General features: G+C 49.4%; 1 protein-coding gene across 6 annotated transcripts in view; it reads right to left on the bottom strand.

The window, feature by feature from the left end:
• The window catches only part of ctnnd1 (catenin (cadherin-associated protein), delta 1), a 32,477-nt gene that overhangs the window by 15,119 nt on the left and 1,548 nt on the right, over window positions 1-15,810 (bottom strand). For 3 of the 6 annotated variants that reach the window (XM_079730197.1, XM_079730196.1, XM_079730198.1), the window contains exons 2-8: window positions 10,218-10,368; window positions 6,377-6,451; window positions 5,317-5,442; window positions 4,139-4,419; window positions 2,497-2,587; window positions 1,425-1,621; window positions 292-535 (exon numbers count right to left, since the gene is read on the bottom strand). In XM_079730197.1, the coding sequence (XP_079586323.1) occupies window positions 292-535; window positions 1,425-1,621; window positions 2,497-2,587; window positions 4,139-4,419; window positions 5,317-5,442; window positions 6,377-6,451; window positions 10,218-10,361 (1,158 nt within the window). In that variant the 5' untranslated portion in view covers window positions 10,362-10,368. The remainder of the gene's footprint in view (window positions 1-291; window positions 536-1,424; window positions 1,622-2,496; window positions 2,588-4,138; window positions 4,420-5,316; window positions 5,443-6,376; window positions 6,452-10,217; window positions 10,369-15,810) is intronic. The other 3 variants (XM_079730199.1, XM_079730201.1, XM_079730200.1) reach the window with 1 other exon arrangement.

Genomic DNA, 15,810 nt, shown 5'->3' with positions numbered 1-15,810 from the left:
TCATAAAGTGGGACAACTACAAACATCAAACCATACGCAAGAAACACACAAATACACACAGAAACAAACACCAACGTACACAAACAGAAAGAAACACACACACACACACACACACACAAACACACACACACACACAGAACCCCCCCCCCCCACACACACACACACACACACACACACACACACACAGTGGGACATCTACAAACATCCACCCACACTCGGGGGATGTTCCCCTGGGAAAACCCCAAGCCCCTCCCATGAAACCCCAGCGCTCCACGCCCACGCTGGGCCCACCTTGTCGTTCTTGAAGGTGAGGTGCTGCAGGAAGGCGGCGGCGTTGCTCTTGACCGGGTCCAGCCTGTAGTTGAGCATGGCGATGACCTCCGGGAGCTCCGGCTGACGCCAGCCCCCGGGGCCGGGGCCCTTCCGCAGGGTGCTGTCCAGGGACGCCATGCTGCCGCGCTCGCCCTGGGCCATGGGGGCCCCCTGGCCCCAGTAGTACATGTCGGAGGCCCCGTCCAGCTGCCCCTCGTAGCTCCTAGGAGGGAGGGAGGGAGGAGGAGGAGGAGGAGGAGGAGGAGGAGGAGGAGGAGGAGGAGGGCGTGTTCAGTCTGTGTTCTGATGTCGGGGACGTGAGGCCTTGAAGGCATCCCCCTTCCCCGACCAGTGATGGTGGTGATGAATCATTTATCGATTGATCAACGTTAAGTAACGGGTTAGAAGGGTACTGGCTGACGATATGGCTCTTACGCACCAATTATTTTCAGGACTTTTTGTTTTTGAACCTTTTCCACAAACAAAGCAATAACATTAAAAAAAATACAAATAGTAAACCAACATGAGGTCATGGGATGATCAGTAACTTCGAAACAAAATGATCTCCTTTTCTGTTCCTTTGAATTGTTTGTGCTTCATGAATAATTGTTTCACATAACTAACGTGGAGCATGAAGTGTTTAATAAAACAAAAACAGAATTTTGCCTCTTATAAATTATTAACGATTCATAGACTCATTGATTTTCAACAGGTTCAACTACAACATGCAAGGAAAATGTATGACATTTTCAATCAAACATTAAAGACTCATTTATCTCCAGCTCATGGGTAACAGCTAGATTACAGGTGCTTGGGATGGAACCCATAACCTTTGGGATGGAACCTATCGCCTTTGGGATGGAACCCATAACCTTTGGGATGGAACCCATAGCCTTTGGGATGGAACCCATAGCCTTTGGGATGGAACCCATAGCCTTTGGGATGGAACCCATAACCTATGAGATGGAACCAATAGCCTTTGGGATGGAACCCATAACCTTTGGGATGGAACCAATAGCCTTTGATCTTGGGGTCGAGAACCCAAACCCTCGCACTACCCACATTACTTCCCACTAAGCCGACGGAGACGTCTGCAGGTGGGGGGCTCTCACCCGGTCCTGCGCGGTGGTCCCTGGGGGGTGTAGACGTTGTGGTTGCGGGGCACGGTGCTGTAGTGGATGGCCGGCATGCCCATCCCGTAGTCGGGCTCGTCGTAGCCCATGCTGCGCTGGTCGTCCTCCAGGCCGTAGGGCTCCGGGACGAAGCGCTGCATGCCGGAGAGCTCCAACGCACTGCCCATACGGCCCACCTACACACACACACACACACACACACACACACACACACACACACACACACACACACACACACACACACACACACACACACACACACACACACACACACACAATGCAATACAATGAGGGCGTATAGCAGACGCTTTTATCCACAGCGACTGACATAAGTACAATTGTCAGAAGAAAGTGAAACAACAATATAGTGCCAAGCACTTACAATCGCAAGGTCAACCAGTTCCCCGTACGCAACAAAGATAGATAGAATAAGATGCTACACAATGCCAAGTACTGTTTTAAAGTGAAAGGACGTGGGGGGGTATGCAGAGCCTAGGTGAACTCTGAATAATTGAGTATTGAGTCTTTTGTGGAATCAAGTCTTTTGAATAAACACAGAAACAAACACACAGACACACACACACACACAAAGAAACAAACCCACACACACAAAAAGAAACACACATATAGAGGAAAAAACAAACACACACACATAGAAACAAAGGACAAACACACACACACACACACACACACACACAAACACAAAGAAACTAAGACACAAACAAAGACGCGTCGTCAATTTCTAACTAGGGTTTCGATTGAGCTCTGAGCCAGACGTGATTCAATATGTATACGTCCTTGGTACAAGATAGACGAAAACATTAGGTCAGTCATTCTTTCTGCAGCGGAAGAAAACGGGCCAGCAGTGCTCGGACCAAGGGAGAACTACAACCGTGAACAGATCCGACTTTGATTTTTCCTTCTCTTCGGGGGACCAACTGCTTCCTCTCTAATCTGGCACCAGATAACGTTATCTCCGTTCCGTTGGCGCGCCCCCAAGGCATTCCGCGGCCGGGTGGCTGGTACACCTGGTACGTCCAGGGTCACTCACCTGAGGCTGGGCAGCATAGGGGTCCAACTGGTTCCTGCTGGCCGCTCTGTAGCTGGGGTCCAGTGTCCTGTAGCCTTCTGGGTGGACGGGTCTGGGGGACGGGACGGGACGGTTAACCACACCGGGCAGAACATGTACAACGTTTCCCTTTCCATTTGGGGCATTTAACAGACGCTTTTATCAAAAGCGACTTACAGTAAGTACATTTGTCAGAAGAAAGAGAAACAACAATATATCTCTGTCGGTACATTAAGGATGTTCATAGAACCACTAACGGTCACTAGGTTAACCCATTCCCTGTATGCAACGATGATAGCTAGGATAAGACACTACACAATGCTAAGTACTATTTTTAAGTGCCAGGACGTACAACATAAAATAAGTGCATACATTAAGTGCCAGGATGTACAGCATACAATCAGTGCGTAAGTGGGGTGTGGGAAAGGGTGGGGGGAATCTATGTGAACTCTGAAGTGAGTCTTGAATCCACAACACCGAACACGTTACGGACAGAGACGCAACGCAACAAAGACAGAGAGGGAGAGAGGCTTTGGGAGGTCTTTGAAGTCGTGGAGGATTCCCAAGCCTTATTATTCGTAGATTTCGAAGATGTCATTAAAAATAACGACGAGATCACGCAAGCACACGTCGACTTGTGCAATGCCAACAGCCGTTGGCATTGCACAAGTCAACTGAAAAGGATCTACTTGTGTCTGACCTCGGCAGGCCTCCATTAATGTCATTGAATGGTTGACGGACAGAGGCAGAGAGACAGGGAAACAGATAGATAAACAGACGACAGAGACAGAGACAGAGAGACAGAGACAGAGAGAGTCAGAGACAAAGAGAGACAGAGACAGAGAGAGAGAGAGACAGAGAGAGAGAGAGACAGAGACAAAGAGAGAGACAGAGACAGAGACAAAGAGACACAGAGAGAGACAGAGACAGAGAGACAGAGAGAGAAAGACAGAGAGAGACAGTCAAAGAGAAACAGAGAGAGACAGAGACAGAGAGACAGAGACAAAGAGAGACAGAGAGAGACAGAGACAAAGAGAGACAAAGACAGAGAGAGACAGAGAGAGACTGAGAGAAAGACAGAGAGAGGGAGACCGAGAGAGTGAGACAGAGACAGAGAGACAGAGACAGAGAGAGACAGAGACAGAGAGAGACAGAGACAAAGAGAGACAGAGACAGAGAGAGACAGAGACAGAGAGAGACAGAGACAGAAAGAGACAGAGTGAGACAGAGACAGAGAGAGACAGAGTGAAACAGAAAGACAGAGAGAGACAGAGTGAAACAGAAAGACAGAGAGAGACAAAGACAGACAGAGAGAGACAGAGACAGAGAGTGAGACAGAGAGACACAGAGAGAGACAGAGAGACAGAGACAGAGAGAGACAGAGAGAGAGAGAGACAGAGACAGAGAGAGACAGAGTGAGACAGAGAGACAGAGAGAGAGACAGAGACAGAGAGAGACAGAGAGAGAGACCAGTCCAGCAGTGGGACCCTTCCCACACACAGGGGGGGGGGGGGGGGGAAGGCAGGAGAGAGAGCGCCGCCATCCGGGGTTCGGGAGAAGACAAACCAAAAGTGCGAGAACGTAAAACACACACTTTACACACAAACGTTTCCCCGGCAGATACCTGTAGCGGTCGTCCATGCGCGCCCCTCTGCTCAGGCTGGTGTAGTTGTCGGTGGGGGGTGGTCCGCGGTAGTCCTCATAGCCGCCGCCCCCGGGGGGGCCGTAGTGGTAGTTCCGGGGGACGGTGTAGGTGGGGTAGTCGGGCCCCCCGGGTGGCGGCCGGTAGGACATGGGCTGGGGGTACCCCCCGCCTGTGACCGAGCCCCCGCCGTCCAGGGACATGGTGTCGGACATGGAGGGCATGACCGTCCTGGTGGTGGTGGTCTTCACCATCTTCTTCACCTGGTGGAGGGAGAGGGGGGGGGGGGGGGGGGGGGGGGGGGGGGGGGGGGGAGGTCAGTTAGGGGGGAGGGACGGAGGAGTGGGTCTGGTTCATGACCGAGGGGTCACATGTTGTTTGGACGATTTTGTAAATAAATAAATAAATAAATAAAAATAAAAATGGGGTTTGGAAAAGGCTTAAATCCCAATTTCCACTTAACTGTAGTGATTCCTTTGAAAGAAAACTGCAACCTACTCATTAACAACAACGCATGTAAAAAAACATGATACAAATACAATAATAGAGCATACTGCAAGTCACTTTGGAAGAGAGTGTAAATTAAACAGTGGTATTGATCAAAAATGATCAGGAAGTCAGAGAATTAAGTTAAGAAGTAAAAAGTAAAAAAGGTAAAGTGGGTATCATCACAACACCATAGTGACTCAAGCAGAAGTCACACAGTGTGTGTGCGTGTGCATGTCTCTGTGTGTCTTAATGTGACGTGGACCGTCGGGAAGGTTAGAGGTCAGAGAATACAGGAAAGGTTAGAGGTCAGAGAATACAGGAAAGGTTAGAGGTCGGAGAATACAGGAAAGGTTAGAGGTCAGAGAATACAGGAAAGGTTAGAGGTCAGAGAATACAGAAGAGGTTAGAGGTCAGAGAATACAGGAAAGGTTAGAGGTCAGAGAATACAGAAGAGGTTAGAGGTCAGAGAATACAGGAAAGGTTAGAGGTCAGAGAATACAGGAAAGGTTAGAGGTCAGAGAATACAGGAAAGGTTAGAGGTCAGAGAATACAGGAAAGGTCAGAGGTCAGAGAATACAGGAAAGGTTAAAGGTCAGAGAATACAGGAAAGGTTAGAGGTCAGAGAATACAGGTGAAGGGGTCAACATGAACATGGTCAGTCATGTCCTCACCGTGGTTTCGGTGCGCCGCGTTGTTCCGTCTTCATTGGTCTCCACGGAGACCACTGGCGAAGATTCCTGGGGGTCTTCCTCCACCGTGAACGACTCCTGCATCACCTGAGCAGGCTCCATCCTGAACTGCACACACACACACACACACACACACACACACACACACACACACACACACACACACACACACACACACACACACACACACACGTTTAGGTCACAGCAGGGATTCAAACCTCTCAAATATGAAGTAAATTAAAAAAATAAAGTATGAAATGATAATCTTTATGTTTGGCATATAATGTCTTTACGGACTGCAGAGTGGAAAGAGACAGGAACGCGTGTTGAAAGAGAGAGGAAACGACATTCTACGTTCCTCGCGTAGGAACGCAGGTCAGAATCTGACCTGGGTCGATCCGGGGCGTAACGTCTACGTGGTTAGCGTTTCAGTGGTGTAAGCCATTGAGTCGCCCAAGAATCAGTATGTTCACCACCCAGCCCGCGATCCGAACACATGACGAGTCTCACTGTCGTGGGAGAACCACTACGCCGGCGCCAAATATTGATTTGCTTTAATTAATAAAATATGGCACTCGAAACCGATTTACCCGGCTCCCAGCATCGCTGCTTAATTTCTACTCATGAATCTGTTTTCATCGTAGTTCTGTGAAACTGGAAAAACTCAGTTTGGACCACGAATAAAGACTGGAATCCAGCACTTCAACTTTTCACAGTCACTTTGTATTCATCTTTGGACATATATTGTGATGTATCAATGTAGGATCGTCTAACAATACATCAACAAATGGTACTACCAACCACTCAAAACAAAAATAAGTTGTATTCCAACCAATCACCGACAAGGGTCGAGTGTTGTGGGGTTTTGCACTACGTTCATGATCGTTTTTACTGGATGCAACTAACGCCGAAGGGAGGGGCGAGCTGGCTCTGTTTGTTTGGGATCTCGCTTCAAATACCAACAGAAGTGACGTCACCCGACATCACTGATACAACCTTCAATGTACAACATTACAGACAGTGATCCCGGCGGTCAGCTTACGTGATGTGTTCCGTTGATGTAACTCTCGTTCAGAGTGAGCCTCTCTATGTCCGCATCACAGGGTACACGGCCGTTCTACACGCACGGGAGAGGTGGGGGGGAAGAACGTTAGCAGACACACACAAGCTGGTCCTGGCACTGAGGAACAAACACACAGAGATGGAGGAGCGGCCACATGCAGAGATGAATGGATGAAGACCGATGTGATCGACACAGAGGACGGGCAGACTGGCGATTGAAATGTGCGGCAGGTGAACATGCAACCAGGAAGCGTCAGGAGTTCTATGTCCTCAAAAATTGGACTGACGAACACGATGGTGAGTGTGAACCACATCAGGCGTGGACCGTGAGTTCACCGATTCATTCGTCGTGATCCTGAGTCACACAGCTATGTGGCGGCCTCGTGTAGGGGTTCATAGTGTGCCCAGCAGGTATATGAGTATTTGCACAGCGAGGCAGTCCGGTTAACAACCGTTATCAACGGCTACCCTTAATGTATGACGAGGCCTACTTGGGTTGCTACGAATGCTTTATCGCTCTAGAACTAAGCTAACTGAATTACTGACGACTCATGAACCAAGAATGACTGCAGGCGTGTCTCTGGAGTGGTAGAACTTCTGGGCGGTGGTGTGTGTCGTTTCCATATTGAAATGAGACTCTTGTGAGTGGTGGAAGTGGCTAGGGAGACGCGCTCCGAGATAAAGGCTAATGCAGGCATGGGTTGGGCCCTCCATCCGTCTCAGATTCACACACAAACACGGCGTGAAGCCGGTCTGACGGGTCATGCGGTGTCCCACACACGTACACGCACACACACACACACACAGACACACAAAAACGCACAAACACACATTAAGAGAGACACACACGCACTCACTCACTCAGACCAACACACATTAAGAGAGAGAGAGACACAAACACGCACACACACACACATTAAGAGAGACACACATACTAAATAATTTAAAACCTGCCCATAAGCTAATGCAACTCCAGCCACCTTTGTGGTTTGTGGACACGCATTAAAACACAAGGTCAATAATAACAACAGAGAGCAGATGACCGAAGGCATGCATGAATGAATTAATTAATTAATGAATGAATGCCTGGGCAAAGTTGATTCATTGTCTAAATAATAATATTCCTTAATAATAAGAACGATGATAACAAAGCGGTTGACGGACATGAACCGTATCGTAGGAAAACGTCCTAGCGTGAGTCAGACGCCCCACAGGGACAGTTCCCCATCTCACCACAGGGGCGTCTCTGTAATATCTCCACCAAAAATCTCTCTAGAATCAGAACACGGTGGGGGGATTGCTTAGCAACGGATCAGAAGGGGCCAGCAGACAGATCTCCACCATCACAAGTTCTGTGGTCGGTTTGGACACAAAATAGCTCTTTTTTGGTCTCTCTCTCTGATGCCACCAGCGAAGACCTCATAACATCAATGGGGGGAGGGAAGAGAGAGAGAGAGAGAGGGGGAGAGCGCGAGAGAGGGGGAGAGCGCGAGAGAGAGAGAGAGAGAGAGAGAGAGAGAGAGAGAGAGAGAGAGAGAGAGAGAGAGAGAGAGAGAGAGAAAGGGGGAGAGCGAGAGAGAGAGCGAGAGACCAGTTTAACTCTTCCCACGCACACGGCGAAAGCAGGAGAGAGACTGCTGCGCAGATCACCGCATGTGGGAACCTGTCAGTGAAGAGGGGAGATGGTGGCGTTAGGCTGCCTGTGAGAGAGAGAGTGAGGGCGACCAAGGGAGTGAATGAGTGAGCGAGTGCAGGAGGCATGCCGAAAGCCCCAGGGCTATGTAAACACACACAAACACACAAGTGAGATAAGAACCAGGCCTTAGACACATTGCTGGCCTGGCCTCTGAGTTTCACCCCAAACCATCTGACCAAGCTGGCTGTGTTCTGAGCCGGCTGCCAATCAGCCAAGAAGACTAACAATAACCAGGACCAGGCCTGGGTAGTGTAGTGTGTGTTGATGTGTTTCTTAATGTGTGTTTCTTTGTCTTCATTTGTGTGTGTCTTTATGTGTGTGTGTGTGTGTCTTTATGTGTGTCTTTATGTGTGTGTGTGTGTGTGTGTGTGTCTTAATGCGTTGGTGTGTGTCTCTTTATGAGTGTGTGTGTGTGTCTCTTAATGAGAGTGTGTGTATGTGTGTGTGTGTGTGTGTGTTAATACGTGTGTTAATATGTGTGTGTGTGTGTGTTAACATGTGTATGTGGGACTTAATTTGTTTGTTTGCCTTAATGTGTGTGTCTTAATGGGTGTGCATGAGCTTGCTTGCGTACGTTTGTGTGTACAAAAGAGAATGAAGACACACAGAGATGAGCCACTACTTTAAAGAATACCAGGGAAGAGCCTACAGGCTCAGAGTGCATGTATCAACCCAATGCTCATTAGTAAACAGACCCACAGGTAGAGGTGTGTGTGTGTGTGTGTGTGTGTGTGTGTGTGTGTGTGTGTGTGTGTGTGTGTGTGTGTGTGTGTGTGTGTGTGTGTGTGTGTGTGTGTGTGTGTGTGTGTGTGTGTGTGTGTGTGCTTCGCATGTAGGTAAATGAGGAGTATGATGTCATTCCTTCTTTCCGAAGGGCAGGTGACTCAGGCCTGATATGGGAAAAGGGAGCGGTGAAGAACCAGGGAGTTCATGCTTGGCTAGCAGAGAAAACAATCTATTCTCAACCTCGATGTGACCACATCAAATCCACGGTGTTAAGTTAGAACAAGGTTGTTTTCCATGCCTTGAATATAAACACGATTGTACGTTTTCGGGATGGGACCGCGAGGCTCACGGGCAACATTGGTGACAATGAAAACCGCGCCGCAACAAAAGAGAGTGCTGGTGAAAAGAGGGGAAAACAATGCAGCTATCTGGAGATCGAGAGAGGCCGCTCAGCATGCAATCCAGAGTATTCCAGCGGGCTTTGGAAGCAGAGGGGGGTGAGGGCGGGAGTTACGGTCACAGGGCACGGCCGCGGGTATCAGAGACGGGTGGACGGACGGTTGGGACTCTCGCTCATCGATGGAGGACAGGGGTTGTTGTTTTTTAAAGAACTATTTGTGTGAGATGGACAGGAAGGCATGGGAGATAGGAGGGGAGGACATGCAGCAAATCATCCCGGGAAGGAATCGAACCCTGGTCGCTGCGATCAGGACAAAGCCCTGATGGTACGCTCTCTACCCGGTGAGCCACTGGGGCGCCTCAGAGGAGGACAGGGTGAGGAGGGTAAAGGTCTCGATTCAGTGACCCCCCCACTGGGGTAAAGACAGAAGAGCGTCTGGTCGTCCAGTGAATTGGCTCGTGATTCTATTTACCATCCGGTCCGGTTTACGAGACTCCTGTTGTCCACACTTTATGGTGAACTCAGACACGAGTCATCACTATTGAGCCGGTTTAGGGTGAGGCATCAGGAAGCATGCAGGTGGGTCGGGGATTGAACCTGGTGTCTGGTATCAGAGCACACCGCGAGGCAGCTCGAGAATCCCTCTTGGCCAGGCTTCAAGTTATGCGCTTGTGGCCGAACCGCAGGGGGTCCTGACCAATCAGCATCCTGTGAGGAACTACGAGATCTGAGCGATAGTAAAAGAGGTCGGGGGAATTCAAGTGAACCACAAGCATCCCATCCAACTCAAAAGCCCCAAAGAAGGGTTTCTAAACGTCGCATGGCGGCTGGCTACCCGGCGCGATGGGTTGATGAAGGCGGAGATGAGGATGATGAGGAGGATGATGATGACGACGACAGAACAGCGGATGACCACCGGCACACGGACAGAGGCGTCCCTCCGACCGGTAGAGAGGCGGTGGGGGGCGGCGGCGGCGCTCGGAGGGTTTCTAGCGTTACCTGCATGGCGGGGGGCAGGGGGCGTGGCAGGGTGCCCGCGCACGACCTGCGCTCGTCCTCCAAGGCCCGGCTCAGCATCTCAAACTGCCTCTCCTGCTCCCGCACGGAGGCCAGAAGGGAGGCGGTGCTCGCACACTGCTCCATTCACACGCTGGGAGCAAGCACAGGACAGGACAGCACAGGACAGGAGACAGGACAGGGTTAACCACCACAGCACCACAGAGAAGTGAGGACAGAGGCCAGGGCACCGTCTGACACCGGGGGATGACCGCGGGCAGGAGAGAGGTTCACCCCCGCCGAGCAGAGAAGGAGAAGGGAGGACAGAGGCCCTTCCCCGGGGAGGTGATGACCGCAGGCAGGAGAGAGGTTCACCCCCCCCGAGCAGAGAAGGCGAAGGGACCGTGAAGACAGCGGGAGACGGACACGGGCCACGGAGAGACGGGCGGGAGTTTGTCGAGAGTTCTGTGCACGTTTCGCTCGCACGTTGTGCGAGAGGTGCTGAAGATGATGATGCAGATGTTTCAAAGAGGTGGGAAGAAGGACGAGTTTGAAAGAGAGTTGGAAGTCGCTGGATTCAAATGGAGGAGAGGTGAGGTCACAGGATGGGGAGGTCTCGAAGGAGAGGAGAGCAGAGGAGGACGAGAGGAAAGGAAAACATGGAGGCTCGTCTTGAAGCGACCGGAGACACGTGAAGATGGGTGATGAAGAGAGACGAACACGCAGGATGTGACATCATAATGAGGAAGAGGAAGAGGATGAGGAAGAGAACAGGAGGCACTCCCGTCCAAACAATAGCTGAACTCCAGGAGTCGTCTGACGATGAGCACATTCAATTTCAAGGCAATAAGTGCTCTGCCTGGAAATGTAACATAATTATCTTTCACGGGAATCAATCACACTGGTGATGGTGTGCGATATGCAGAGTGAAGACAGCTCGGAGGAGGGAGAGAGGAGCGAAGGATAAAAAAAGGCCCTATTCACAGCGATCCTCCCTGCGATCTTGTGAGCTTATTAACACTTCTCTCATCGTTCCAGACAGAGAGAGAGATGCAAAGAGAGGGAGTGATGGAGAGAGTGAAAGAGAAGTAGAGTGACAGCAAGAGCATGAGAGAGAAAGAGGAAGGAGAGAGACAGAGACAGAGACAGAGAGAGAGGGCCAGAAGGGAACACGGAGCGAAACACCCGGTATTACACAAATTATTTTGGGAACAAAAATGCACCAAGTCTGCGCGACACAAAACCAACAAGCCCTGTGGCATACGGAGGAGATGGTGGGCATCAGGCCTCCTACTTCATACATTCGTCACATACGTAACCATCCCAAGGCCAGAATGTAAGCTCAGCGGATACAGCTAGAGAGAGGCGACGTTTGGATGTTCCTACACCAAAAGTGTAGGTTTAAGTATGAAAAGATGGGCGCATGTTCCTGTTCGCAGCATTCGCAGATCAATAACCATTACAGTCACAGCATAACAAGCTTTGAGGTCACAGGCGAGATGACCTTTCAAACACTAGGATCCCACCAGGGCGAGGTTTGATAGAGAGCTCGTTTATGACGCAGGCGAGCGAGAGATATCATATTGGGAGACTAAATAAATAGTCCCTGGCCTAATGTTTTTTTAGCTGGATAATATAGGTGATTATACGGAAGAGGATTAGGGCCACTCATAAAAAAAAAATAAAGTTCTGACTTTTTTCTCAGAATTCTGAGATTAAAGTCAGGATTCTGACTTTAAACTCAGAACTACCTGTAAGGACCAACCTCCGTGGGAGAGACACTTTGCTTTATGAAGTAGGAAGAAACCAGGAGCAGAGTAACCAGTAGCCCTAGCCTACTGGTGCCAAGATGTCTTCCCTTAGCGACTTCTTGCGGGTTCGAGGGGTTCCAGAAGATGTCCCAGTTTCATTCACCAAAAGGTGAGTGAAGCTGGAACATGTGTTGTTTTGGTGCCAGTTTTTATAAAGTCATCCTGACTTTAAAGTCAGTATTCTGACTTTTTTCTCAGAATTCTGAGATTAAAGACAGAATTCTGAGATTGTCAGAATTCTGAGTTTAAAGTCAGAATTCTGAGAATAAAGTCAGAACATATTTTTTTTTATGTGTGGCCCTAATCCTCTTCCGTATGATTATCATAAGGTCATTGTACAACAAGCATTGATTTATAAACCATGTTTACCCATTGAGGAAATCTCGGTTGCATGAAAAAGATCTTTTCTTTATTGTTCCATGTTTGATATGGGTCTGTGTGCTACTTAATGTGTTTTTATAACCTCCTGCATTGTATTGGACCAATAGGAGATAACCGGTACTCTGAAGTACAAAACAAAGGAACAAGGAGGGGGCTGTTAGAAAACTAAATAAAGTCGTGTTTCTTTGGGGTCTGTTTCATACCAAAAGAAACACAAGGCTATATTAAATACAGAATTCTCCCTCTGGCACGGGAGCACGCTCACAAGTAGGCATAGCCAGGGCCATTCCAATTCAATAACACATTGATAGGAATATCAAGGTATTCAGTGGGAGTATAACTAGCGTAATCTGAGCGGCTTTCTTCCTCTCTAAACCGTAACTTTAAAAGTGTTGAACTCGTCCGTGGTCCGGTTGTATTCCGGACACCCAACAAAGTGTCCTCTGCTTAAACTCATCGTGTTGTTGACCGCATGGCGTGTAATGGCTCCATTTCCCCTCTTAACACTAGAGCTAAAGCCTAGCTCCAATCATTGGATTTGCACAGTGTACACGTATATGAAAAGACAGGAAACCGTGGTAATACTGTGGTATGGTATTAGGATGCGTATGTATTGCCTCGTTTTTCTGGGAGATTTAACCACAGTTCCCTTCTCTCCTGGCTTCACTCAAACATCCGTTACTATATGAATCATACAAAAAGTTTGGGAGGAGTAGACACTGTCTCTGACAGAGTATATGGTGTCAAAGACTAACCTGCTTCTGTCTTCTGTGATTTACAATCCAAATACAGGCAGCGCATTCGTCGTGAAGGACGAATCAGACGATTATACTCAGTTTCAAAGTCCACATATTCATCTTTACAGCTACTAAGAGAAGGCACCTCCCCTCCCTGCTAGTCTCTTGTACACACACGTTTAAATTTGTCTCACATGACGGACATCCTCTAAAATCACAAACAAATCACACACACGGTGAGCAGCGACTGTGTGCGTTTTCTAACGGTTCCGATAAACATGATCCGGCCCTTCCCGTTTCCTATTGACCCGACGTAATCAACCTTCATAGAAAGTGACACGTACAACCACAAACACAAACAAGACAGAGCAACACACCGGCATGCATTTTCCCAAAACGCCATTCTCCTACATTCCACAGGGAGTTATGGCATGTCACATCCTGCCTCAGCTGTAAGACGCGGCCCCGATAACAAGCGCTTTACTCTCTCCCACTAGACAACAACGAGTCACCCCGGCCCGGTTCATTTCTCAGGAGGTGTAGAAGGGGAGCCGACCAGAAGGCCTGCCAATTACCTCCAGCACGCTTGGACGAAGAAGAAAAATAACTTGGAAAGATGTTGTTTCAGGTGGAAAACTGAAACGGGTGTCCCGATACGAATGTGGTACACGTTTTGGTCCGAGCCTGGGTCTGAAAGGAAAATCCTGACAAACCTGACACCTTCCCTCGAAACAGAGATTAGCAGCAATTACACAAACACGCACGCACACTCACGCATGCACGCATGCACATTTGGCCAGTGTTAGGTGTCATTCTAGGTGACGGCTTACCTTATGTTGTTAAAAAAACAGAGGATATAATCAACGCGATTCATGCATGGTGCTGAATAGGCAATATGTCCTATCACACATAACAACAGATGAGGCCTTTCACAAGCACAGAAGGTATCCTGTCCAGTTTCAATACTAACAACAAGAGGTGGAAGAGCTGTGGACATTAAGACAGCTTTATCCAAAGCGAGAGTCCAAAGCAGGAGAACAAGCGAAGCTCACGAATCAATACTGCAGCAACTACAAAATGTAATTGTGACACGAACAACATCATCAAAACAACTTGGCCTTAATAGAGTGCAAAGTAGCTAGGGGACTTGGTAGGAAACCCAGAAAAAGTACAAGGACAGCAAGCACACTGCACACAGAACGGCTCCCAGTCGGGTATGACCAAAAGCACTTGGTGCAGCTGCAAGCTGTGAGACAATGCAAACCACTGCACCACATGGGCCACCAAATATGCATGGGAAACCAGTGCCTTGCTGATATTGAAAAGGGCACAAACTCGTTTCCGGCACTGAGTGCTAAAAAGAGATCAATGGCTCTCCCGCAACGGTCAGTCCAACTTCTGACATGGATATGGCTCTTTAAATGGCTTGCTGTCCTAAACCCATCATCAACTTAACGGAAGAGTCATTAGGTTTTACACTGAATTATGTCCATCAAACCAAAGCCCCACTAAGCTCCTTACGATCGGCGCCAGTACACAGACTGAGAGGGCAAGCGCACACACGTACGCATCCCACGAAAAACCGGCCACAACGCACAGGCATCCCATCCCTTCTGTTGAGATTCGGGATACGATCTCAGTGCCGCCGTCCACACGTACGGCCTTCAGCTCCCAGCGTGGGTTCGGGTGTTGTGTTACACCATTATCGCAGGCTGCCAGGGCCGTGCCTGCCACATTAAAGGGAGCTGGGGCCGGCCATAGCGGGCAGGCCTGCATTATGTTCCAGCACACAGCTGAGGATCAACCAGCTATGGTGAATAGGCTCGGGCAGCGCGGTCAGCGCTCCGCTGACTCAGCTGCATTTGAATGGTCCAACAGATGTAGAGAGTGGCCTGTGTGTGTGTGTGTGTGTGTGTGTGTGTGTGTGTGTGTGTGTGTGTGTGTGTGTGTGTGTGTGTGTGTGTGTGTGTGTGTGTGTGTGTGTGTGTGTGTGTGTGTGTTGGCTTTTGTCCAACCGCCACTGCCTCTGATTTTGGATTACCGTGCCCCCCCTCCCAAACGTGGCTCGCAGAGCCCGAGCTACGAGAGGCGGTGGCGGACGGTTACCGACTTTCTATCAAAACGCGTGCCAACTGTCAACCGATTAGGTCGGACGCAAAGGGAGTCGGTTCGACACCGACCCGGTTGCCACGGCGAGAGGGCGTGTGCGTTCCTGGAGTGACCCCGTGGTTTACCGGGAAGCAGGTTATACAACAGTGTGAGCCGGGTGGACCGAAGCTAATTCAAAAGGGGGGTCTAATAGCCTCTCATAGTCCTCTGGCCCTATGAGCAGAAACAGAGAGACAGAGAGATAGAGAGAGAGTGACACAGAGTGACACACATACACAGACAAATAGGGAGTGAGTGAGTGAGTGAGTGAGTGAGTGAGTGAGAGGCAGAGTGAGACACATACACACAGAGGGGGGGAGAGAGAGGGAGGGAGTAAGAGAGCGAGCGAGAGAGCGAGACCCACATATATATATAAAAAGTCTCCCAGAAAAAGACACATCCGCCTGTCCGTTGGGGACACACCCACGCTGGGCTCTGGAAGCCCGTTATTACGGCAGAAATGATACCCCTCGCTGGAACAACTGGCTGGACTCACCACCCCACTCCACACTACAGGCA

The sequence above is a fragment of the Pollachius pollachius genome (assembly GCF_949987615.1).
Source record: "Pollachius pollachius genome assembly, chromosome: 2".
Classification (NCBI taxonomy): Eukaryota; Metazoa; Chordata; class Actinopteri; order Gadiformes; family Gadidae; genus Pollachius; species Pollachius pollachius.
This window is presented reverse-complemented; position numbering and strand designations above follow the sequence as displayed.